The sequence below is a fragment of the Lonchura striata genome, chromosome 7 (genome assembly GCF_050655825.1).
Source record: "Lonchura striata isolate lonStrDom1 chromosome 7, ASM5065582v1, whole genome shotgun sequence".
In the NCBI taxonomy this organism is placed as follows: domain Eukaryota; kingdom Metazoa; phylum Chordata; class Aves; order Passeriformes; family Estrildidae; genus Lonchura; species Lonchura striata.
The window spans coordinates 17,148,741-17,173,272 of NC_140709.1; the positions used below are offsets into that span (position 1 = coordinate 17,148,741).

A 24,532-nucleotide genomic window follows, 5' to 3' on the forward strand; every position below is an offset into this window, starting at 1 on the left:
GTGTGGTTCTGTTAATTTTATTAATAGGGAATTAAGTACATTGCAATAACTGGCTATGAGAGGAAAATAAAAGTACAGAGCCAGATTCTTCTTTTGCTTTATACTCTGAGAAACATAATTAATTTATAATTGAGTGACTGAATTTACAACTTGTCTGATTAATGCAGGCATATGGCACTTTGTATTTCAACTGTTTTGAATGTCTTTCTAGAAGCATTTAAAATTGTTAAATAGTGTTTAATATGCTCTTCTCTTTCTCTGCTTGTTTGTGCAGTTTATTCCTATGCCAGTACTTTATGGAGTGTTTCTTTACATGGGTGCTTCATCTCTAAAGGGAATTCAGGTAAAATGGATTTATGATGAGTGTGTTATCGCTGATGCTTTATATAGAAAATATTGCTGTACTTTTTATATTGTTGTATTCGCTTTTGTGTATAATCTTAAAGGAATGTTACCAACCTTATATTTTTGAAAGTGACTACTTAAAAGGAAAATGGATTCTCTCTAAATAGAGTTCCCTTTAGGTAATTTGCTGCATTTTTTTCCCCCTACTTTTTGGGTGCAGATTTTTCTGTTCTCTCTTGTTATCAAGAGAATTTTGCTGAGCCTAAAATCTGAGTAATAACTATTAGGGTCTCTTCCCTCTCTGCTGCCTTCCCATTCACTTGCTTGCATGCTGCGTTTTCAAGTTCCTTTGCAGGGCTATGCTTATCTTCAACTTTGCCTTTAGGGCTAACTTGCCCTAAAACTAACATAAGTGAAATTTTGAACATCTTCCTTGTGCAAATAAACACTCCAGGAGGGGAACTGTTGTAAGCCACAGCACTTGGGAATGAAGGGTCAAGTCTAGTGGAAGGGCAGCATTCCTGCAGTGTCCATATGTAGGAGTAGCTGGCAGAAAGCAGCATGCCAGCACTCAGGCTGGGGTTGTACTGTGTTTTTTTCTCCTGGCTGACTGCAGCATGAAGTGGCACACTGTCAAATCCTTTAGCCCATGAGGCATTGACACACCTTCCAAGACAATTGAGAAAGAGCAATCACACAGTAAAAACACAAGTTATACTGTGCAAAAGGTCAAATACCAAAAGCAAAGAAATTTTCAGATTGATTTTTCATTAGATTTGATTGCAAGTTACCTCAATTTATAGGCAAAGCTGGGATTTTTTGTTTGATTTTTTTTTTTTCCTTTTTGACTGGTGGTCTCTATTCAGAGACTTCTGTTTTAAGTTTGCCTATCTCTTATCCTTTGGGTTGATATTCTAAGAAGTGTAGTTTGGCTTTTGCTGAGGTTTAAATAATTTCAATTTAACATGGTTCAGCTGTTTCTCAGAACAGAGATATGAGAAAGTACACTATACTATTGAGGAGTGTTTTTAAGGCATGCTGAAATCTGGCTATCTTTACTTGGAAAAGTGATACCATCCCCCTCCCTATCTCCCTCCCCCATGCTGGGATAAGGAATAGAGATTTGATAAGATGGCTTTTGTGGGAGGATGTGCTTTTTGCTGTTTCTGTGAAAAAGGAATATACTCAAATCTGGCCAAAATATAAGCCTTTAAAAAATGCAGTTTGCACATGCTCAATAAAATTGTCCAAAACTTGACACTCTTGGAGGCTGTGTGAATATAGCATGGCTCATCCATGCAGGAAGAATTGGTGTATCACCATCATCACTGTGCCATGACATAAATGTCTCAGGTCAGTATGGAGCCAAATAGGCCTGAAAAACAGGAACCACTCACATACCTTCCTAGCTGCATGGCAGTCAGCTTTCTGGTATTCATTCCTTTTTTTTTTTTCTCCCTTTCTATTTCTGGTTTTGTGAGTAAAGTGAAATATGGAGATGAAAACAGCCTGGGATAAAGTGTCTGGTGAAGTAAACGAAAAGTTGTTCATTCACAGGAAACAAAAGACTGCAGAGGTCCCTCTATGAGCTGCTTTTTATGTGCCAAAGGAGGACGAGCTCAGTGGTTGAAAAAGGAGTCTAGGATGTATTAGGAAAGCAGTGTGATAGTCACATGCCCAACAGGATCAACCAATTCCTTTCAGTTGGAGTCACAATTGATTTGTGACCACTCTGAAATCTGGCTTTGCCTAATATTAGAGTTCACAATTAGCAGTGTTATTTCAAAGTAACCATCTTCTTTCTAACATCCAGTGTAGTAACAATGAACATGGTATTTCCTGCAGTATGGCTATGTAGAATGTAATTCAGGAGAATTCAATGTCTCAGCACATCTGCAATACAACCTAGGGAGACACGTGTATTAAAAGGGAAAGGGACTGAAGTATGACTAACCAAGTATTTAAACTTTGCTTAAGTGACATGTTTCTCATTCCTGTTCTGGTGGCTCAGTGGGTGAGGAGACAAATCCTTTGCCACTGCTGGACTAGGTTAAAGGCTTATGGTTGTTACTGAGGGAGTCTCTACTATGCCGCTCTAATTATGTAGTTTTTGCCTTTAGAGTAACAAGCCAGAATCTTTGGATATTCAGGATTTCTTAGGCAGTGTGTGAATGCCAGCATAGATGATCCTGCACCTCATTTTGATCCAAACTTGTAAAATTTTCTCTTACAGCTTTTTGACAGGATAAAGTTATTCTGGATGCCTGCAAAGCACCAGCCAGATTTTATTTATCTAAGGCATGTTCCTCTTAGAAAGGTCCATCTCTTTACTATAATTCAGCTGAGTTGTCTTGTGCTTCTCTGGATTATAAAAGTTTCAAGAGCTGCCATTGTCTTTCCTATGATGGTATGAATGTTTTTTATTTCCTCTAATTATTTTCACTTGTGGATAATTATTATTGAAGAAAAATATAATTTTGGGCAGTTAATTATAATGTTACTTTGATTCTGTGTTCAAGAGAAATTTATACTGTAGTAAGTAATGAAAAATTTGATATCTCTGTTTTGAGTCCTGTGTGTGGATATCCCAACTTATATTCTCTTAGGGAAAATTATTTTTTATTTAAGGAATATTAATAAATCCTGTTATAGAAAGAACATTCACTTATTGAGGAAGACTGCTTATTGAACTGAGGAGCCTAACAGTTCTGTGTCCTGGGAGAAATAATGATGGTCTGTCTGCTGCTTAAGTGATTTCTCTGATGAATTCACTAATGGAAAATAGAAGATATTTACTGACCTCAGTGATTGTTAAATGCCTCAAACCATACTTTGAACAAAGGAATAGCAGCTGTTTGCTTATTCAAATGAAAGGATAAAATTCTAGCTACAAACTAGTCACTTGAAAGAATTCCTCTACAAGTCTGTTTGTCTGTTTTACTTAATTTCCTAATTCTTTGAATTAATATCTTTTCAGGTCCTAGCTTTGGTATTTGTTAGAAAACTCATGGATTTCTTTTTTACCAAGCGGGAGCTCAGTTGGTTAGATGATTTGATGCCTGAGAGCAAGAAAAAGAAATTGGAAGATGCGGAGAAAGAGGTGGGTCATGGCTTCAGGTTTCTTTGTGTGTAGCCATTTATCAATTTCTCTTTCAGACATTTAGAGAAAATTCTGTAAGGCACATTCCATGTACCAGGCAGACTTGTTAACAGTATCTAAGTGTAACATTGTCATATTTTGCACAACTGCTTTTAAGGTTACAAATCTGATAGCCTTAGGTGGGGATGTAGATGCTTAGGCTGTCATACTGTCATATAAAATATTATCCACAGTACTCCTGGGGATTGCTTCTGAAACCCACACAGATGGTGTGCAGAGATGAACCTAAGCCTGTAGGAAAGCCCTCAGATCCTAGCCCTGGGGCACTGGATGCTGCACTGGGCTGGGTCTCATCCCTGCAAGAGATGCTGAGGAAAGAAGTGCAGAATTTAAGGCCTCTGGATGTCCCAGCTGCCTCTGACCTTACACAGGGCACAAGGCACCACTGTGCCCTTTCTGCTCAGCAATGTCATGACCCTGTGCAGTGTCCCAGTTACACTCTGGGCCAGAGCTGTCCTTGTGCTATTGCAGGAAAAATTCACTTTGACTTTGTAATGAAAGGGTCAGTGACGCTGCTGACCCCGTTAACCAAATGCTCAGACTTGCATCCTGTGGCATTACCACCCAGGTGTCTGCTTCAGAAGTGGACTCCTCAACTTATTTCAAAGAATATGTTTTTCACATATAAGTCCTTATCTACTTGAAAAGTATCCTTAAGAATGCCCTGAGATGTGATCCAGGATCAGTGAAATGTGTGTGTTAAGGATTGCCATTAGTAGCTTTATTTGCAGAAACAGGGCATGAGCTAATAATTTGAATGGGTAACTACACAAACTAGATTACTCTGCCTTTAGGATTGATTCTTCTGTGACCTTTGACAACTCCCTGCCTCAACCTGTCAAACTCTTAACTTTGATTTCCTTGACACATTCAACATACTGTCATGGAATATATTTTGGGGAAAAGATTTTACCTATAAGAAACATCAAGATGATTATTTACTATTTAGTATGTGCCTGTAAAACTACCAGGCTGAAATTAAAATACGTGAATCATTGTTTTCTCCCTTGAATCAAAGCAGACCAGAGAGATGTTCCATCACAGTGTCTGTTGTCATCACAATTCAGAGTAACCAGAAGTAACCAAGGTAGTTCTCTTCTTGTGGGTCTGGTTATTGGAAAGAATTCCTTGTTATACTTATGTTTTGGTTATATGTCACTTTTATTCCCTTGCTTGATAGGATGGCATCACTAAACAAAACTGGGAAAATCTACTGGTGTTACTTTATTTCATTCACTGTCTATTTTGAGAGGTTATTTTTACATATTTTGGCATTTCTAAATATTTAGAGCTATTATTAAAACTGTTCAACTGTCAGAAACTTATGAAGCTGTGAAGCCTGGAAATGACAAAATTAACTAGTAATAAAAAACTTCTGACATGTAGCCTAAGGAATTAATTGGAGAGTTGCTATCACACAGCTTTTAAAAATAGAAGTATTCTACCCACAAGAATATTCAGAAATGTAGTTGACAGGATCTGAAACTAACTTGATTGGATCCTAATTTCATCACTTAAGTTGTTTTTATATTTTTAGGCCATGTTTTTTCCAGGGCTTTGTACATTTATAGTGGATATGATACGTGCCTTCTCCTCACAGACCTCCTTTGGAAGCCACTTTGATGTTAATCAATTAAGTCTTTCTGAGACAAGAACGAACAAAGAACTTTAACATTTAAAGAAAAAAAGTATTGTGGCTTTTGAAATAATTGTAATAATAAAGCATTGAAGAAACAAATTTCTGAGCAGAGAAAACTGAAATTCTACTATTTTGGAAAACTGTACTGGCTGTTACTGCTAATACAACAATCAGTGTTTGTGATGCATGGGGGGCTTTGGTGATCTGCCAGAAAATGATAAATTCTCTTTTCAGCCAACCCATGCTTTCAGACAGGCTCTGGCCAGAACTGTTACAAAGGGAAACTCTTACAAAGGGAAGGAAGCTGTGGAGGTCTCCAGGTGTCTGTTTGGCTCACACACACTGCAACCATTTAGAGCAAGATTTGATGGTCACGCAGGTCCTGCCAAGACTCGTTAACCTCCGAGCTGTGGCTATCCTGACCAGGGTGTGGACGTGGGAATCCTCTTCTGGAGGCTGTTTTCCTTTGGGAATCCTCTTCTGGAGGCTGTTTTCCTTTGGGAATCCTCTTCTGGAGGTTGTTTTCCTTTGCTCTTGCAGGCTGGACACGGCGCTTGAGAGCTGCTCCATTCTCCTCCTCTCCCGCTAAGGCAGATTTGCTAAATTTGTAATCACTTTACATAAGGTTTTTGGTAGATTTATCTCTCAATTCTCTTCAAGCAAAAACTAATTTTGGGTCTCTTGTTTCATTACCTTTCACTGAAAAATCAGTACTAAAATCAGTATTATCAGTATTAAAACTGTGTGTGCAAACTTAAATCATCTTCCTTAATTTTTTCATGTAAATATCAATGCATATATCCTGTTATCAGTGTTATTTAAAATTCATCACACAGTTGTTCACTCACTGTTAATAATTCTCCTCTTTATTGTTACAAAACAGTACTCTATTTGGCACTGGAAAATAACTGGAAAATAACATCTTTTAAAATAGAAGGTTTTAAATGTCAACTATTTAAGTAAAAGTTGAAAAGTATCTTACTTTAAGAACTTCAAATAAATACTTAACATTAAAGAAAATGGAAAGATGATTCAAGTACACAAATTTCATTTTTCACAATTTCATATCCTGTCTTAGGTCTAAATTCCTTTTTTCTAGGAAGAACAAAGTATGTTAGCAATGGAAGAGGAAGGCACTGTTCAGTTACCACTAGAAGGACATTACAGGTAAAATATACCTTTCCTCTTTTAGGTGAGTTGCAAATAAATAAAATAAACATGCCACAGTATTTATTCATAATGCTTACTAAATATCAGGAGGATTTTTTTGGTACAGATAGGTGAACTGAACCACACACTGCAGCATTTAACAAGATCTGCCCTTTTCTAATCTTTCCACACAAGCTCACATTCCCTAGGAAAAAGACACACTAGTTGGAAGTTTTCCATTGGACAGGGCTGCAGGATCAGGCTGTTCTCAGTGGACTTTGGCTTCTGACATGCACAGTAAAAAGAAAGATGTAGAGCAGGTCAAACCCTTCAACCTGATGCAAGCAGGGAACCAGTAAAGGTTTTGAAAATGCTGCAGAAAAACTAGGTTCTTAAAGTATTACATTCTAAAACATTCTGATTAAATCCTGTTGTGTAAGATAATAAGTGAATCAAGAGCTGTCCCAGGTAGATAAAGCATAATGCAGGGCTGACATGACTAAAAAAGCATGAACATCTTATGTTATAGATAGTAATAATTAATGTTGCCAGCCCATGAAGAATGAATATAATTTGAAGTTTTCAGAAAGAAATTATTAATAAATGATTTGAAATATCTGGTGACAGTAACTTCTGCATGAATGTGAGTTCACAGGAACATCATCTTAGAGTGGCCTTCTCCCTAACATTTTAACACAAAGTTACTGTAATGTCTCCTAATGCAAATCAGGAGATTTGTAACTTTGTCTCTGAAAAATCCCAGCCTACTTCTTTTGATTCATCACACAACTAATAGTCTGGTTCTTTTCTTGTTTTGTCCATACCTTCTTGTTGTGATTTATAATAGCAATATGTAGCTTAATTTATCTTGCAGTGTGATCTCTATCGATCTCCTTTGTGTGTTGACCTCGGTAGAGTTGCCTGGATAATACCTGACTCTCTGTGCTGTAAGAGTTGCAGTTAAAAACAAGTCAAAATAATGGAGATTAAAGTGGTTCCCAAAACACACAACAGCAAGTTTACTGAGGGCTTACTGAATGCCAAATATATGTAACCATGAAGTCAGGAATAATGTACAGGCAACCCCTTAAAACATTTAAGACTTTATTAAGTGTATAAATACATGTTTGGAGCAGTCCAGGTAAATCAAAGAGCATAATGGCTACAAAGTGCTACTTAAGCCTACTGATTAGTTTGTTTTATTGTGACATTTTTATTAGCTGTTAAATTAAATATTTAAAAATATTTAAGCTCTCTTAAATATTTCATTTTGTTAAGGCTTTTGATTGCTTCTAAAATAGTTTTAAAAGTAGGTAGAGTTTCAGAGCATAAGCAGGACCTTTTGGGATCATGTTTAATCCAGTGATGCCACTATCATGCTGTGAGGTCTTGGGCAATATTTAATATCACACCTCATTATTTTTCTCTTGTTTATTAGTTGGGAGCAACACAATAAATTTTATTGATGTTACTGTGATTAATTGCTGTTGGAGGAAAAAAATACTTTAAAAGTACTAAGATGTTCTGAGAGAGTATTTAAGTTAACTGTTCAGGACTTCTGAAGTTCAACATAATCTCTTAACTTATACTGCACTTAATTATTGTCATCACTATCAGTTTTCAAGGACTTTTATTGAGTTAATAAGTAACAAGGCTGATTGCTGATTGTTTTATTGTGTATTTACTTTCATTCTTCTCTAGAGATGACCCATCTGTGATAAACATTTCTGATGAAATGGCAAAAACTGCTGTGTGGAAGACATTGTTGATATCCTCAGAGAATGCAAAAGATAAGGAGTCAAGCTTTCCTTCTAAAAGGTCTTAATTTTTTTAACTTCATTATACTTTATATATTGGCGTCAAACCAATATTAGAATATTTTGCTAGGGATCAGAAAGATTTTTAGCATTTTGCAGTTTTATTTCTTACGTCCAGTCGTAATATTCTGAGCTCAAAACACAAATTCACTACATATTTAAAAACAAAAATCACAAATATTTGCATGGTACTTAGTTGTGCTCCAGTGGAAAATGAAGCTGAGCATGCCTGATGCTTGTGTAATGAACCACCAGTCTCCACCTGGATATTGTATTTGTTCTGCTTGCTTTTGTTCTTTCCTCTTGAAAAAGAAGTGATCTTCACTGCCCTGGAAATAGCTGTATGAAGAACCCAGTACTCTGAATGCAATCTAATAATATTTGGAATGAAAATAGTTGTATGGTTGCATCATTTCTTTACATTTTTCTGCCTACTTCACTTGTACTCAAAACAATTAAATAATTTTAGATTTTAGTCCAGTAAAATGAAAACATTATTTTATCTGTGCTACAGAGTTACAACAGGAATAAGAAAATATTAAATCCAAGCGCAATGTGATTTTCCAAGAGAATTTTTCCCTCTGCTTCCATAAATTTAAAATGTAATTATTTTCTATTTAATTGTTTCTTATCACACTTGTGTCATAAGATCCCCTTCCTAATCACTCTAGAAGCTGATTTCCCAAAGGTAAGACCCTGACCCCAACCTTTTCCTTGATTGTGTCTTCCAATTCAAAATGGTGTCACCTTGGAACCCAAATGAGTTGACTTCGTGTAGTTTTTCAGGGAGACAGAATGAGAAGAAATTTCGAATAAGAATGTAAAGTGTCTTCACTAAAGTCTCAAATATTAGAATTTGAAATTTACTCTTTATTTAAAATAGTGTATTTAAATAATGTAGTGTATTCAAATGTCAAACTGAATTTATTCCTAGTAATCTTTTTTAAAATACAGAATTATACTCTGCCCGTTTCTAAATATATTTTTCAAAAGCCCATGTTTGAAACAGCCAGTCATTGTTTCAAGGTGAACAGAAGCAGTGAGAGAACACTTGTAGTCATAGCGTTTCTTAATTTTGTCACCTCAAAATGGCATGCTGCCTTTCAGAGTTGTTCCTTTCCCTGAACTGCACGAACAAGACTGAGCAGTTGATGACCAGGGAACCTTTACATCAGACACCCATGGAGCAGCCCACTAATGTGGTCATTTTGATGGTATTTCACTGACAGTCAGAATAGCATAGTTGATTGTTTGCCTTCCACCCTATACATGGAGTGAAAAGGATCCTGAAAGGTCACTGAAATCCACGTGTGCACGGGAGGAGGATGTACTGGAGAGTTTTCTTACGTCAAGTGCCTCTGCTGTCCAGGCTGTGAAAGCCTGGAGAAAGAGAAGAACCTGACGTGGTACATTCACAGCCCCTGGGTACACAGGAACTGTAATTTTCCTGGTGGATGTTGCTTTCTTTGGTGATATGATAGATGATGTAAACTTGACCCTCTGAACAAAGAGCATCCACACAGATTGTGGCTCAGATAAGAGATTTGCCCTTTAAACTACAGTGAAATAAAAACTGGTTTCTTAAAGGTTTTATTTTTAATCTGTTTTTCTATCTTTGCTCTTGAAAACAAAGACTCAGGAGAAAAGATTTTTTTGGTTTTAGATGTGAGTGTCCTGCTGTAAACAAACAGCCTTAAAGACTCTGAAACCCTGCATTTTCAGGTGCTCTAGTTTGTCTCAGATTCTGAGAGAGGAGCAAACTCAAAGAGCTTTAACCCTGAAAAATTTCCTTTCTGATAAACAAAGCCATAAGCAACTTTAATCTTAAGTCATATTAGGGATAGAACTACAAAAATATTATAGAACATAATGCATGTATCATTAAATGAGGCTATAATTCAATCCTAGGTAGTTAGTGAGGAAAAAAAAAAGCTTGGAATGGTAGCAGTTGTAAAGATAATTTTTGCAAATTATGAGGATCAGTATTAGATTAACAATTTCCACAGTGAAGGGTACCTTATCATAGAGGGGGGAAAAAAAAATCTCATTTTGAAATAAATTTTACTAATCCCTTGTGAAGTTCAACTACATAACATTTAGTACTTCCTTTCTGCTGTCAGTTCTGCTTCCTTATATCTCAAAATATTATTAAATTGTGATAATTAAATTATGATAGTATACTATGATTTTATGTAATGCCTTTTATGCAAGGCATCAACCAATTAACAGGAAGTTACTCATAGTAATTAAACACTGAGTTGACTTGGCCAGCTATAAACTAAGATCATCTACAAAAAGAGATTTTAGACAGGAAGGGTTTATACAAATGACTTCCCAGTGTGATGCATGATAGTTTCTATCACAAGATGTGCCCTGGCCCTGATTCTGTGAAGTAGCATCATGTGAGAGAGCTCTTACATGCCAGGCTCCTGAATGTTTTTACCTGTCTAAAGAGAGGACTTACAAGGATTCAGTCAAGCTGCCTAGCCATACAGGCACCTGAACTTCACAATTTTCCAACTTTCATTTTTTTATTATTAAAATTCTCAGGGACCTAAATGTTTGCCTTTGAGCCTTTCTTGGTAGAACAGAACACCAGTGCACCTATCTGAAGCACAGCCCTCTTTGGTACATGTAAATAGACATTCCTCTGTCTTTGCTCGTAGTATTAAGCCCTTCAGAGAGCAATTTCAAAGCATATACAGATCTGACCATGGACAGGAGATAGACTTAGCTGGTCTTTTAAATATTGGAAAAAGAGGCATCTGTCACTTAGCAGATGATATGAGTGAGTTCCCTTTTTGACCTGAAGATCTGAAAATCTCACATCCCAGACCTTCCTGCTCAGGCGTGTTAGGCTACTCCCTTGGTAGGGAGGAAGAGAGCTCCAACTCCTTTACAGATCCACCAGTGACGTGTTTTACTGGAAAAAGACTGGACTTGTCCTTTTTCTTTCAAATTTCTCAAGGCATTAAACCCCACATCTACAGGAGCTGCCCAGAGATGTGAATCCTAAATAGAAGGAAGACTTTCCTGGTATCACAGAGGCACCTAAAACGTGGAAATATTATAGACTGTAAGGCATACAACACCTCAGTGTTTGCTTTTACTAAGCACAGGTAACTCCCTGCCTGCTGTACTGCTGCACTTTTAATTCACCCCCCACCCCCAGAATTTGTTTGCATACCCTTTGTGTGCAGAAAGTGTAACGTACCCAATTCTATCACTGTTCTACAGAAGGTGACAGGTTTGGCACTTGAAGTGGCAGAAGTTGGTATTCTTTAGCTATTTCCATTAACACCTCTGGAAGCTGCCATAGGCATAGAAGTAAGCTTTGGCTGAACTGAATTGTATCCTTAAAGCAATTTTTATGTGAAGAAAAATGTCAAATGATTGTAGAATTGTGCATGAATCACCTTAAGAATTTGAGAATTGATCTTGCTTTCTTTAAGCCTTGTGTAACTCAGCCTATTTCTCATTCATTCTAGTTAAGGAATTATTCCCATGAAACCTGGTAGGTTATGTGCTTGCTGCAGGTTTGTTCTCAGAACCATCTGGTTTTTTTTAGATACCCTGCCACTCTTTGTTGAAGGCTTGATTTGCCTGTGTTGTGGAAGCCTCTTTACATTTTCATACTGTGATTGAGACTCATTGGAAGAACATGACTTTTTATTTATTTACGCTGTTGTAAATTAGGACACTCACAAAAAATCATCTGCTTTGCACGTATATTGCTTTCTGTAGGCAAATCAACATTGTTTTAACTGGGGGAAAAAAAAAAGCTGAACCCAAATTTGAGCTCTGGTTTAGTGTTCTGAATGATATGGCTTGTGTCTGATCTTTCAGGCTTTTTTTTTTTTTTAATTTCCTTATAATGTATACATGAAGAAGTTTGTTTTACGCTCTACATGGGGAATATTGTCTCTCCCCATCCTCCCCAGACTTCTGCTCTCCCCAATCAAGACTGAAAGCCAAATATTTGTTGGATATTGGCTTGTACTACTCTAGTTCAGAAACATTCCTTCTAAATGTACAGCTGAACAAGAGAATACATTTTAAAGACAAGAAATACTTACTGTGACCTTTTGTTTGTTCAGTTAAAAAATGTGCTGGTATTGTCTGAGAACTGTACCATTACCATTTTTTAGTAAATTAAGTTGTATTTTCCAAAAAAGAAAAAAATAAGTGGCTATCTTTGCATGCATGCTGTCTGTCTGTACATCTTAAGTTCTTTACCTACCTTGTCACTAAAATGCTGCCTGATGTCTTCTACACCATTCAGCACAGAAATTTTCACTTGCTTTCCCAGTTTGTGCCATGAAGCATGAAAAATAAAGTATCTGTGCAATGTTGGTTTTCAGGTAGATTACATATATATAGTTGTGTGTGTGATAGTGCTACCATAACTCTATTTTTTTTTGTTTCCCCTTTCGTTTCCCAGTGCTGAAATCAGAAAAGAGAAGAAAGCTGACTCAGGGAAAGGTGTTGACCGGGAGACTTGTCTCTGACTTGCTCTTCAAGTAATTTTTTTACAAATGAATTAAGAGTGCCACAACCACTAAATATAAAATATTTACCTTGTAACTTTTGTCTTTCATCTCAAACTAGCACAGGTAATGTAGTGCAATATTTGTCTCATTCCACCTTGTCTACCTTGTCTAGTATCAATGTAAATGTCTGCAGTAGCCAATGCAAAAAATCTTTGTGTTTGTTGCTGATCTTGGCCATTTATCAGTATTCGTATCAGAAATGTAAGAAGCAAATTTTCTTTCAAATTCAACTTTCCTGTTAATAGGTTTGTACTGTATTTTGCTACTTTTTCTGTGTGAAAATACTTAATAATCTTGATTCAAGATGAACTTGAAAACCCCTGTTCCAATTTTTTTCTTTTAAATCACCTAACTAGTAAATGATTTCAGGACACCCAAACTGATGAGCAAACATTAAGAAGTTTATAAAATAACAACTGATCTGACCCTGTGAATAAACTAACAAGGATAATACTTTCCTCCTTCATCTGTCCGTCTGAAGTCATGGATTCAGTTTTGCAATGTGAATTGCAGGGTCAGATTCTGTATTTGTGAAGTTTTCCTTGATTTAATACAGTGTATTTAATATTAAAATTTGTATGTAACTGGAACATAGTCCTATATATATATAAATATATATATATATAAAATTATATATTAAAACATTTTCTCACCTTAGCTAAAGAACACCACCACATCCTTTGATGTGAAACATGGGTACAGTATTTCTTAAAATGCAATGTGATTCTGGTATCTTATCTTGTATTGTATGAATGTTGCCATGGTAGGCCAAACAAATGCATTTTGTCATGAATCAATCAATTATTTTATAATAGGGAAAATTTTGTAGATACAAACTATACCCCACATGCAGTTTTATCGTCTGCCCAATGATCTTCCTTTTTATTGCCTAAAGTTCAGCCACATAAGGGAGGTATTTATATTGTCTTCTCTCCACTAACAGTTGTAAAGCTCTTCATTTCAGAGATTGTGTGTAATACTTAAATGGGTATCCTGCTGTTGTTTTGTTACAGCTCTTTATTATTCCATCAAGTACATATTGATTAAAAGATAAAAACAACATTGCAAAGTAAAATGTGGCTATAAGGCTATTACATTTTTTGTAATGGATGTTGTTATTGCCTGATCCTTCAAGCTATTCTTTTGTGTAAAAGACTACAATATTAGGTATTGAATGAATAGGGATGTGGAGCTGAAGTTTTATTGTGTTATTTGGAGTTCACTGATTTTTAAATTTTTTAAGATAAATTTTTAAATTATTAAAATGAAAGCAAACTATCAGTATTATGTTGTAACTTTGAATCCTAAAAATAAGAATTGTAGTCTTGAAATCTTTGTAAGAACTCATCCATAGGGCTCTAACACTCCCCAGCTTTCCCAAATATGCTAATTTTCTATACACTCATTAACAAGTTTTCCCATTCAGCACATTTAAAGTATTCCAATATTTTTGTGTATGTGAGTGTGTATGTTTCAATACTTTAGCCATAAATAATTGCATTTTGCTGCAAACTTAATAGGGTCACTGTTCTAAATTTACCTTAGCATTATCAAAGCCCATTAAAAGCCATTTTTATGGAGAAAAAAAAATCTAATGGACGCGAAAAAGGATTCACATCTAATTCAATGTTTTGTATATGTAAATTTAGGAAAAAAATTCTGATGCATTAAGGTTAAATGCTTCGTTTTGTGTACTTGATGATAAATTGTAAGATTCCAATTGTTTTAAGGCTAGTATAGAAGCTCAATACTGGTTTGTCCTGAAAGCAGCCTGATGGTGTTTTAACATGTTGCTGACTTTGTTACAGATAATGTATACAATCAAAATGTATTAGCTTCACTTGACCAACTCTTAGAATATTAAGAAATCAGTGTATTCAATGGCATTCTGTATTTCTGTTCAGTATTTCAGAGTGGTTTTATTTTAAAACACTCTGGTTTTGTGTGAATTTAAGTGCTTTTCCAATGCTAATCTTAACGTTCTGAAATCACACACAATGTAAAGCAGATGTAGTGCTATATTTACTTCTAATTTCATATTCCTGGTCAAAATTACTCAACTTCTTGGATGTAATTTATTACAAAAGTTTATGTGTACATGTGAATAGACTATTGTGTTTTTCACAATTAAGATATGTTATGTGAAAATAAATATTTATCCTAACTAATTTTCAATTTTATTTTTGTACTGCAAAACCCAGAAGAGGTTTGCAATACCATGTGATATTTGAAATGGCTACCTGACCTGAATGGGCTTCACAAATTAATGAGTGGTAGAGCCCAGCATGGCTCCCTTTTCAAGTGGAATCTCACTGAAACATGCAAGGCTGTGAGTGCTGCTCCCTGGGTGGAGTTGGTGGTGATGCACTTGGTCTGACCTGAACAGTAAGTGTGACACTGGGGGTAGCTCAGAGCTCACTGGGAGAGAATGGGAATGAAGCTCCAATTTACTACTCCTGAGTTGGTCCCCCTTCCTCCTGAGAGAGATGATGCGGACAAAGCAGGAGTAGTCAGATCTTTTTAGAGATCAATAGGTACGGTCATACATTTTAAAATGCTTCTGCTCTTCTCAGAACCCTAAATCTTTGCTACTGAAAAACTTTAAGGCGATGAATCACAGTACTACATATACAATATTGACTCCATCTTACTAAATCCCTTTTGAGCTTTTTCACCAATTACTAAACCAAAGCCTAGAAGTCTCCTAGCCTAAGGCTAACAGTGACACCTCAGGCTTCTGCTGCTTCTGTTAGGATTTTACACAAAGTGTATTGTACAATAAACTTAAACATCCATTTCACATAGGAAAAAAATACAGAGAAAACCCGTAATTGGTAGGTGTGCAACCAATTAGCATGTTTCAGTAATTCAGGCACAACTGACTTCTAGCCTTGCACATTAATGAAATGAGCTAGATATTTTCTGTGGCCTCAGTTTAAGTTATTTACCTGTGCTCATGCAGTTCAAGAAAGTTGTCAGGTCCCTGGGGCAGTTCTATCAACCTATTGCCTGCATTATTTTTGGAGCTGAGGGAGTTCTACCAGAGTGAAAAATTAGACACTGAATTGATGTTAATTAGGACACTTACTATAGCAATGAAATTTTCTTTTGTTTTAATAGTTGTATCATTAGAAGCATATCTTAGAAGTTGCTTTCCAAAGATAATTAGCATTGCATTATGTAATGCCTTGCAGATAAGACAGTTAAAATGGGATGATGTATTGAGAGTACAGAAGAGTTTCCCAGTGAGATGCTAGAATCATAACATAGGTCAGATGCAAAGAATTGCATCTTAATGAAAGACTTAGACTGTATAATTTCTAGTTAATTTTTAAAATATTTATTTGATTATAATAATTCTTGCACTTATCTAATGAGAGCCTAGTGAAAGTAGTTTTATGGCTTACAGAAACACTTTTTTAATGTTAGTATGAGTGATAACATTAAAAGAAATCCTAATATTAAAAGAAATCCTTGCATACACAAGCCATATCATAATCTTTTTTTATAACCTGTCTGTATTGCTGGGATCTACCATATACTGATACAGGTTTCTTTGCCTTGAGTCAAAAGAATGGGAGATGTGATGATAAAACCTCTTGGAGATAACTGACAGCCTGTAACCCTGTAGAACTTTAACAGTGGTGCCAGTCTACATTAGAGCCACTACTCCCTTGAACCCAAGATGGTATTTGTAAAACTCAGCTCCAGTGTGTTTAAAAAAAATGCCAACAAACAAAACATCTTATTTTGTGAGTCAAAGAATTGTTAGTTTGCTAAAACAAAATCTGATTTTCTAGTTGAGACTTTCTCATTTAAGGACAAGCTGAACAAAGTGTCTTAACATTCCTCCCCATGCTTTATCTGTCTGCATGAGTACTTTTACATTCACACCTAATGTCACTAATAACCCACAATACAGACATAATCAGATGCTGGCATGTAATACCAAGAAGCTAAGTGTTAGATAATCATGTCACACTCTATTACATGATACCATTACATAAAATCAGAAGCTTCACTGTAAGTCATCCTCAAAATTAATGGGGATTTAAAAAAATTCTTGTGTTCTTTTTCTGAAGTAATATTTTCAATGATATGGACTACACCTACTTTCATAAATTAATGTCTTTATTATTATAAAGCAGCACAATTTTTAGTACAAGTGGATTGCATTTTTTCCATGTGAAATAAAGAAAACTAATCCTCAGATTAGATGGAGAAGCCTACCTGGCGTGCTGTAAAGAAAGCAGGTATTTATTGGTAGGCTGTAAGGGAAAGCAGTTTTGCCAAAGAGCCTGTTCACAGGAGAGTGACAGTCCAGCCCTTGCTGTAAGTGACTGCTAGTTCATATTGTAATGTTCTATGTTTCAGTGTAAGAACCAGTTTCTATTCACCAGAACATGAGCAACTTCTACATTAAAAAAATGGGGACTCTTGTTCCCAGAGGAGATTTTGCAGTGCAGATTCCCAATGTAGCAGCCATTTTTGCTATAAAATAAGCAAAATATCACAGTACCATATGATAGCACACAAAGAAATTCAGTGCCATTGGTTTGATTAGGTATCATTCAAAATCTTTGGTGAAAGTTTGTTATGTGCTTGCCCTGCAAGAGTTCTACAACTGTAATACAAAGGATTGCAAAGAAAACACACTCACTTCAGGAACTGCAGTATAAAGTATTTCAATCTGCACATATTAACATTGCAGTATTCCTGATACCTATTTTAAAATAATAATTATCAAGCTTTACAAATTTCTGCAAAAACATTTCTTCATTATTTTCACAGAAATTTCCCCAGGGTTCATTTCATTTTTGATGGAAACATTATTATATTTTTATTCTGCAACCAATTGCCATGTGACATTTTATCATTCATTTCTCTGATACACAAACTGAATTGCTTCTCTTTTAGACTGAAATATCAAAAGGTAATTACTCAAGCAAGTACCATGCATCCTAGAAGTCTCCAACATCATTCTGGTGATGTTAAGACCCGATTAAATACAATCAATAAAAATGCAATAGTTGCTTGGCAACAAGAATCATTATAAAGATTAGTATTTCATTGTGTACACTGGTATCCCAAGAGCTGACTCTTATCTCATCTTGATTTATACTGGCTCAGAGTACATTATCATGAGAGCTTTCTGGAGAAGTACCATCACTAACAGGCAAAATGCTGGTGCTAGTGCAGTGAGAAACACTGCTTTATGAAGTGACTCATATGGGTATAAATATGCTTATGTGCTTGACCGGAGATGGAATGGTCTTTGTCAGTGTACCACTGTGTGAAAGAGAAATACAGAGAGTGTTAGTTGCAGCTACATCTAAATGATATAAATCAAACATGACAGACATAAAAACCTGTGCAGCAATTTAAAATGATCCTAGCATGAGGCTTTCAACATGAAGGCAAAGACATGATGAGTAGGAAGCTGCTATGACACAAGCACCTTCTTTGCACGTGGGACATGCTCTGTTTTTATGCTGAAGGTGTAAAAACAACATGTGGCTTGTCCACATGGGGGGCAGATTCAGCTGTTCAGTTATGAGGGGTGCCTGACCTCTCTCTCTGTATGTCCTTTGAGTTTGGCTGAAGGAAAACCATGTGCTTGGCCTCCTTCTATACATCATCCTTTCTAGCACTGCTCCCCAGGGTCTGAGAGAATGTAGGAAAGGAAGAGCTTGCACCTTAAGTCTGAGAACTTCCATGCACAACATAAGAAGTAGCAAATAACTGCTTGTCTTACAAGTACAGTAAATACCAGACATGATGGACAGGTTATCTGGGATTTTGTCAAAGCCAGCCTTTCCTTTTATCCTAGTAAGACCCTTATCCTGTAAGACACTATTCATTGCACTTGGGTATATTCAAAGCTTGGGACTGGCTGCTTGTCCGAGAACACAAAAAATTTAAGAAAATGAAAGATTAGGTAAAAAGGATCGAGTATGAGATGGTATGGCTTTACAGTTTTTCTAGTGCAGAAATAAAATACATGCTTTATGTTCACGTTTCAGTTACTGAACATGAAATGCAACTATATGAACTTTCATTTAAGAAGGCAATGAATTTATATCTTACCACAGGGAGCTTATGTTATTATTCTCATTTGTATAATGATAAACAAAACAGAACCATACCATTGCCTGAAAATCCACTTCAGCATCAACAAGAGCTTTGGAAATCTGTGCTGCTTGCTGAAAGTGAACATTATCTGAAAAGTGGAAGAGGAAAAAGGTAAACAAAAACTGCTTCTGTAATACTCTGGGGGAAAATCAAAGCAATGTACACACTAAACTCCCCAGCACTGCTCACTGAAACACAGATTAGTTGCAAAAATCGGTATTATTTTATTGACGAAAATGTAACAGCCTTGCCCCTTCATGCTTTTGTTTTGTCAGTAGTAGAATTGCGAACCTGTCTGTAATACTAAAATGTCTAATTAACTGCAACTCACCATCTGCTGTTCCATGAATAAGGAGATATTCAACTTCCTTGAATTTTTCAGCTCTGGCCATTACTGTTGAACTCTGAAATTAAAGGAAAAAAAAAAGAAAAAAGGTGCTATTTATTAGGGTATGACTTGCTACCAGCTGAATTTGATTCATGTTGACACTGTCTGGGGTCCTTCAGCTCAAACCAAGCACAGCCCTGCTTACCCCCCTCCGAGCTGCCATGGGACACGGTCACACATCCAGGGGCTGGGTGCCCCCGCCCAAACCACCCCACACCTCCGACAGTGTCACCAGGGAGCGGCGGCTGCAGCGGGCAGCTCTGCACTGAGGTGCACGTTCAGTCCATGGCCAGCACGGTGGTAGCCTGCAGCACCGTGTGCCACAGGGTTCCTGTTCGACTGCACACAACTTTAAAAAAATGTTTCCATGGCAACAGTGCACCCTGTGAGAGCAAGGAGGAGATCTTGCAGAGGCTATGCACGTTATCTTCCCCGCGAGGTTCACCTGCAGGTAAGGCACCAGAGCCAATGCTGCCTCAGTCTCCAGTAAAATTGGGCAACAAGAAGTTTAGACCAATGTGCTCTCCAAATATGAAGGAGAAATGCCTGAACAAAAATCACTAGACCAAACCTCTAAATAGAAGTCAAGCTACATTTTGGGAATGGAAACACGATACAGTAAGGAAAAGATTAAATAATCAGTGACTATGATTAATCAAGAAATTTAAAACATAGTAACAGCATATTCCGTAGAACATTCTGACTTGCTGCTGTGATTAAAGAATGAAGACAGTAAGGATTGCAGGTAAGATTTTTAATTTGGGCAAGGAAAGGGAGTAAGATGGTGCTCTGCCATGAGCAGAGGACGAAGAGAACAAAAGGGACAAGACATTTTAGGCTTAATAAGACAACCAGTTAATCTGGCAAGAAAAAAATACTAAAAATTATGAACAGAAGAATTTAGGGATTTGCTTTTTTTCCTCCCAACTGTGTATCCTTGCACAAGGATTTGCATTTAGTACCCCAAAAAGTCAAATACATTACACTGCAAAAACACAGAAGTGTTCTGATGTCCTTATGTCTCTTGTACACTCACAAATCTTTAAAGCAAGTACAAATATTGAAATTCCTTTTTTCATGGCAGAATAGTGTTTCAGAATCCTTTCATACATGAAACGAGTTCTGTGTATGTATTCAACGAAATCTAAAAACCAAGTTCAGCAGAGAGGGCAAAAAACCCCCACCCTCCACTCTGTAACATTGCAGTTGCCCCCTTTTGATAGTCAAAAGCTAGAGAGCACCAGAAATCCAGTATATGGAAATCCACCAACAGTGGAAGCATGACACTTTCCATTTTGATTATTTGGTGTCATGGAGTAAGAACATTTAGCTAAAACATGGAGAGAGCACTTTGATGCACTGAGGAGCACTGGCAAACCAGCTGACCAAAAGAACAAATGAGAAAGAAATGGCCCAGTGAGATAAAGACAAAAAAAACCCCAACAAAAACAAAACAAAAAAACCCCTAAACCAACCAGTATCCTTTGAGTAAATAATTTTCCACATGTGCAGAGGGAGAATTGATAGATCACCTTGCTACGCTTTCTTCCAGAAAAGCAATGCTGTTTTAAGTAAACCTTCTGTGAGTGGAAGCCTTATTTAAGCTACACTTCTGAGAACTTGACTTGGCAAAAGCCATTTTAGAAAGAGGATGTCACTATTTTTCCTATTCAGGAATTAAATAAAGTTATTTGTAAAAATACTTCAGAAAGAAGAAGCATATGAGATACTTTCTCTGCTTTTTTATACTTCACTTGCTGTACTTACAGTCAACATGAAGAGTTCTTTCCCTAAAACATGCTTTAAGGACACAGTACCTTTGTGTTCTTAAAGAAGGTTGCAGGATGGGGAGCACTCTTAAGTAGGCACAGTCAGACAACAAAGCAACAGCAGCTGAACAAACCTTAACTGGACAGCAAAAAACCACAACTTTATTTCCCACTTCTGTTTTATAGTTACACTGCTGGGACAAAGGCTCTGAAAAGGTAACATGCACAATACTTAGAATTAGGCCCTGCTGAGTGTAACTGGCTTTTCTAAAGATCACACAGCAGTCAACATTTTATCAGCACTCCACAAACAAGTTAAGGTTTGGCTGAAATTGAAGGTCTCTCTCCCTTTAGCATATTCTCAGATAATAGAACAAATGTCAAATCAGTACAAGATGGCATATTTACAAAATTGTACCCTGTTTTGCATAACCTAATGATGCAGCAGTTCTTAAGGACTGAACATTTCAAATCTGCTAGAAAAAGATTGCCAAATCTATGACTGTTTCAAACACTTGCCAAAAGCATATCAAATTCAGAGTGAACTGCAAAATAATGTTCTCACAAGTTGAACAGTCTCTTCGGTATGCTTTACATGGCTACTGCGTCTGACCTCCGAAGCTCTGCCCTGATTCAGTCTCTTTTGCATCAGGATGTTTATTCCAGGCCACCAGATTTCTGCCATTCAGCCTAGGATTGTATTAGAAGCACCACCCATGTTTGCTCCTCTCTTTTACAAAGCTCTAATTTTTAATAGTTTACAACTACCTTAAAAGACACTGAACATACCTAATTAGCCCACTTAGGAATGTGAGTCCTCCCTCAGACTTGATTCCTGACAAACCGTATTTAACATCTCAGATTCTCTGCCTTCAATAAAGTAAAACCTAATGTCACAGTAATAAAAAGGCAGGATGTACCCCTCTTACCACAACTAATTTCTTTAGTCTATATATTCAGTCATTAATAATACTTTGCATGTCAGGAATGTGCCTAACAGTGCTCATCTTCTCTAAAGAGGTGTGTACACCATATCTCATGTCTTCTAAATCAGGGTGCATACTACAGTTTATGAAACTTTTCACTTTTCATGCCAGCTTTACAGCAATGCAGCAGGATAGAGAATATATGATGCAGCACACAAACCTGACAGCACAGAGTTAGCAGTGCAAGCTTTAACAGCTTCAGCTGTATGTACTAACTTTCAGTACAGATTCTGCATTCACCTCAAAAAACATTCATTTCAGCAAACAGCTCTTGTCAGTGTTAAGGGGCTAGGAGGCTGGCTATTGGGACAGGGACAGGAATCAAAGGGGCTGTAAGCCAGGAGCATTGTGGGCTGAAGTCAGTGAGGGTCTTCAGCAATAACAAAATCGCACAAGACTGTCACTGAGGCTCTATGAAAAACAAGAAACTCACTTCTCAAGCTACCCCACCCTCCAGGTTAAAAGTAAAGTCCGAGTACTGTGTTATTTGGAGCTTTTTACAACAAACAAGGATTTAAGTTGCATTTTCCTTTCTCTAGGAGCAGCAGCGAAGTGTGACAATCTGATCTAGGCAATTACTCCTCCTCCATCTAGCCACCATTCTCCCCAATTAGTCCTCTGAGTAACACATTTGAAACCTTTAGCTCTTTGGTACTGGCAGTTTCAACGTGGCCATTGCCAGCAATGGATACCATGCCAAGAAAATCCGACTCCTGGCTTGAAAGGATTAAACAGTCCTCTGTTGCCATCTGTGCCGTGAAGCTGGTGAGTGACTTTGTGCACCCAGAGCGTTAACGTTCGTTCTGCACAGCGACAGTGACTTGTATTTACACTGCTACCTCGCAGACCTCCTACTGTTCCCAAGCCTTAAAGAAACACATTTGGGAAAAGGCAGGCAGGCGCTGCAGGCTGCTGGTCAGTTCCTGCTGGGCCCAGTAGCTCAGTGGTTACAGAGTGAGACACAGACACGGGACCAAGCTGTCCAGCAGTCACTACCATTGTCCCCAGTCTTGACCAGAATGTCTCATACAGCAGCTGACAACACTAGAGTACTGTAAATAAATGTCAAACCACATGTTTCAGTACATATATGTGTGTATTTATATGTTTTATCATACTTCTAAATCAATGCAACTCCCACCCTTTTTTCTACCCATGACACTTTTTTAATGAACACAACAGCACTGTCTTCTACCCTGCTTACTAACCCAAACACAGAGAATGCTCTATCTCCTCCTCTAACACCAGTGTTTGGTTCCAGTATCACCATGGCTGGTCTGTAAAAGAGTTTTCTGTGAAACATTCCAGTAACCAGGCCACAAAGTACCCCTCAGATTCCTCACAGTTATCCCATAGCTTCTGTACTTTCATTTTGGCCTGAAGTTTAACAAAACCTAACAGAACGTTCCATTACTTTGCCCTATGCCCAGCTACCTGTGACTTCAAAAAGCCCTTGAGGCAGCAAAAAATCATCTGGCACATGAAGAGCAAGTCAAACAATTAATAATCATGCTGTAACAAGGATGAACAAGCTACATGCAATCTGCTTTCAGTATGACAAATGCAAATTCCCTCACTCCTGTGCAAACACTGGTCATTTTAGAACAAACTTTGGACACCCTCTGTTTATGGAGATTGTGCCAACATTTCAGTCCTGACACTGCTGGCTCTCAGTTGGTCTGCAATTTGATATGATCACAGTACAGACAGATTAGCCTACCTGTCAAAGTATTCTAGTATTGAGGAAATTTTGCTTTCCCTGGAAAAAACCTGCAGATTCCTAAAGCAGAGAAGTTCACACAATACCCATTTAAAAAAAAATTACATTTCAGGAAGAATGGGAGTACATTTGTTTTTGTGAAAAATGTTTAAGATAGAGCATACTTTGCTCATGAACATATAAATTTTAAAACAAATTTGTTTCTTGGTGATTAGAAGTTTTTACAGCTTGTTTTACAGTCTGCAAAACAGTCAAATGGAAGTGCATGTAAAAAAAAACCCCAAAACACCAACACATCAAACAAACAACAGAAACCCAACACCATTCACCAAGAGGAAGCTGCCTTGTGCAAATCCAAATACATGAGACGACAGCCTCTAACAGCACAATGCAACAGTTCGAGCTGGAATGAAGAAACAAACTTATTTCTCCCCACAGGGAAAGAACTAAACTGTTTAAAGAACAATATAACAGTTTAGAAATGAAACAACAGACAAAAAAATTAAATAAAGTGATTTCTTTCTTACATTATAGTTCTTCAGATTATCATTTTCTGTAGGAAGGCCCATGTATCGCTCTGTGTATATTGAATCTGAAATTAAAGAAATCCCAAAATTAGAATCTGCTACTTAATTTTTAGCCTGTCTATCATCAGTTTTATCCATCAATACAAGCAGTAACAATGCATACTGGAAATGAGGTTTTCTACAATGAGGGGTGTAGGTAACCATCGTTATTCAGAATAGTTAATCTTCTTGTTGCCATGGACACCTGAATGCTGAATATTAATATAGTACTTTGTGTCAGTGTTTCCTTATTGTTATTCTTTCAGTAATCCTAAAAAAATGACTGAAGATGTTGCAGTAAATAACTAGCA

The 24,532-nt window shown here is 37.0% G+C and overlaps 2 protein-coding genes across 13 annotated transcripts in view; one reads left to right on the forward strand and one right to left on the reverse strand.

Annotated features, from left to right (window-relative positions):
• Window positions 1-14,824, forward strand: part of SLC4A10 (solute carrier family 4 member 10) — a 170,122-nt gene extending 155,298 nt beyond the window's left edge. For 8 of the 12 annotated variants that reach the window (XM_085584316.1, XM_085584312.1, XM_085584314.1 and 5 more), the window contains 6 exons: window positions 275-343; window positions 2,579-2,752; window positions 3,323-3,445; window positions 6,244-6,311; window positions 7,995-8,111; window positions 12,552-14,824. In XM_085584316.1, the coding sequence (XP_085440442.1) occupies window positions 275-343; window positions 2,579-2,752; window positions 3,323-3,445; window positions 6,244-6,311; window positions 7,995-8,111; window positions 12,552-12,618 (618 nt within the window). In that variant the 3' untranslated portion in view covers window positions 12,619-14,824. The other 4 variants (XM_021528552.4, XM_021528559.4, XM_021528553.4 and 1 more) reach the window with 3 other exon arrangements.
• Window positions 14,825-16,773: 1,949 nt separating this feature from the next.
• DPP4 (dipeptidyl peptidase 4) overlaps window positions 16,774-24,532 on the reverse strand; it is a 40,043-nt gene continuing 32,284 nt past the window's right edge. The window contains exons 23-26 of the mRNA XM_077784995.2: window positions 24,183-24,247; window positions 19,124-19,196; window positions 18,807-18,880; window positions 16,774-17,949 (exon numbers count right to left, since the gene is read on the reverse strand). Coding sequence (XP_077641121.1) covers window positions 17,851-17,949; window positions 18,807-18,880; window positions 19,124-19,196; window positions 24,183-24,247 — 311 coding nt within the window. The 3' untranslated portion in view covers window positions 16,774-17,850. The remainder of the gene's footprint in view (window positions 17,950-18,806; window positions 18,881-19,123; window positions 19,197-24,182; window positions 24,248-24,532) is intronic.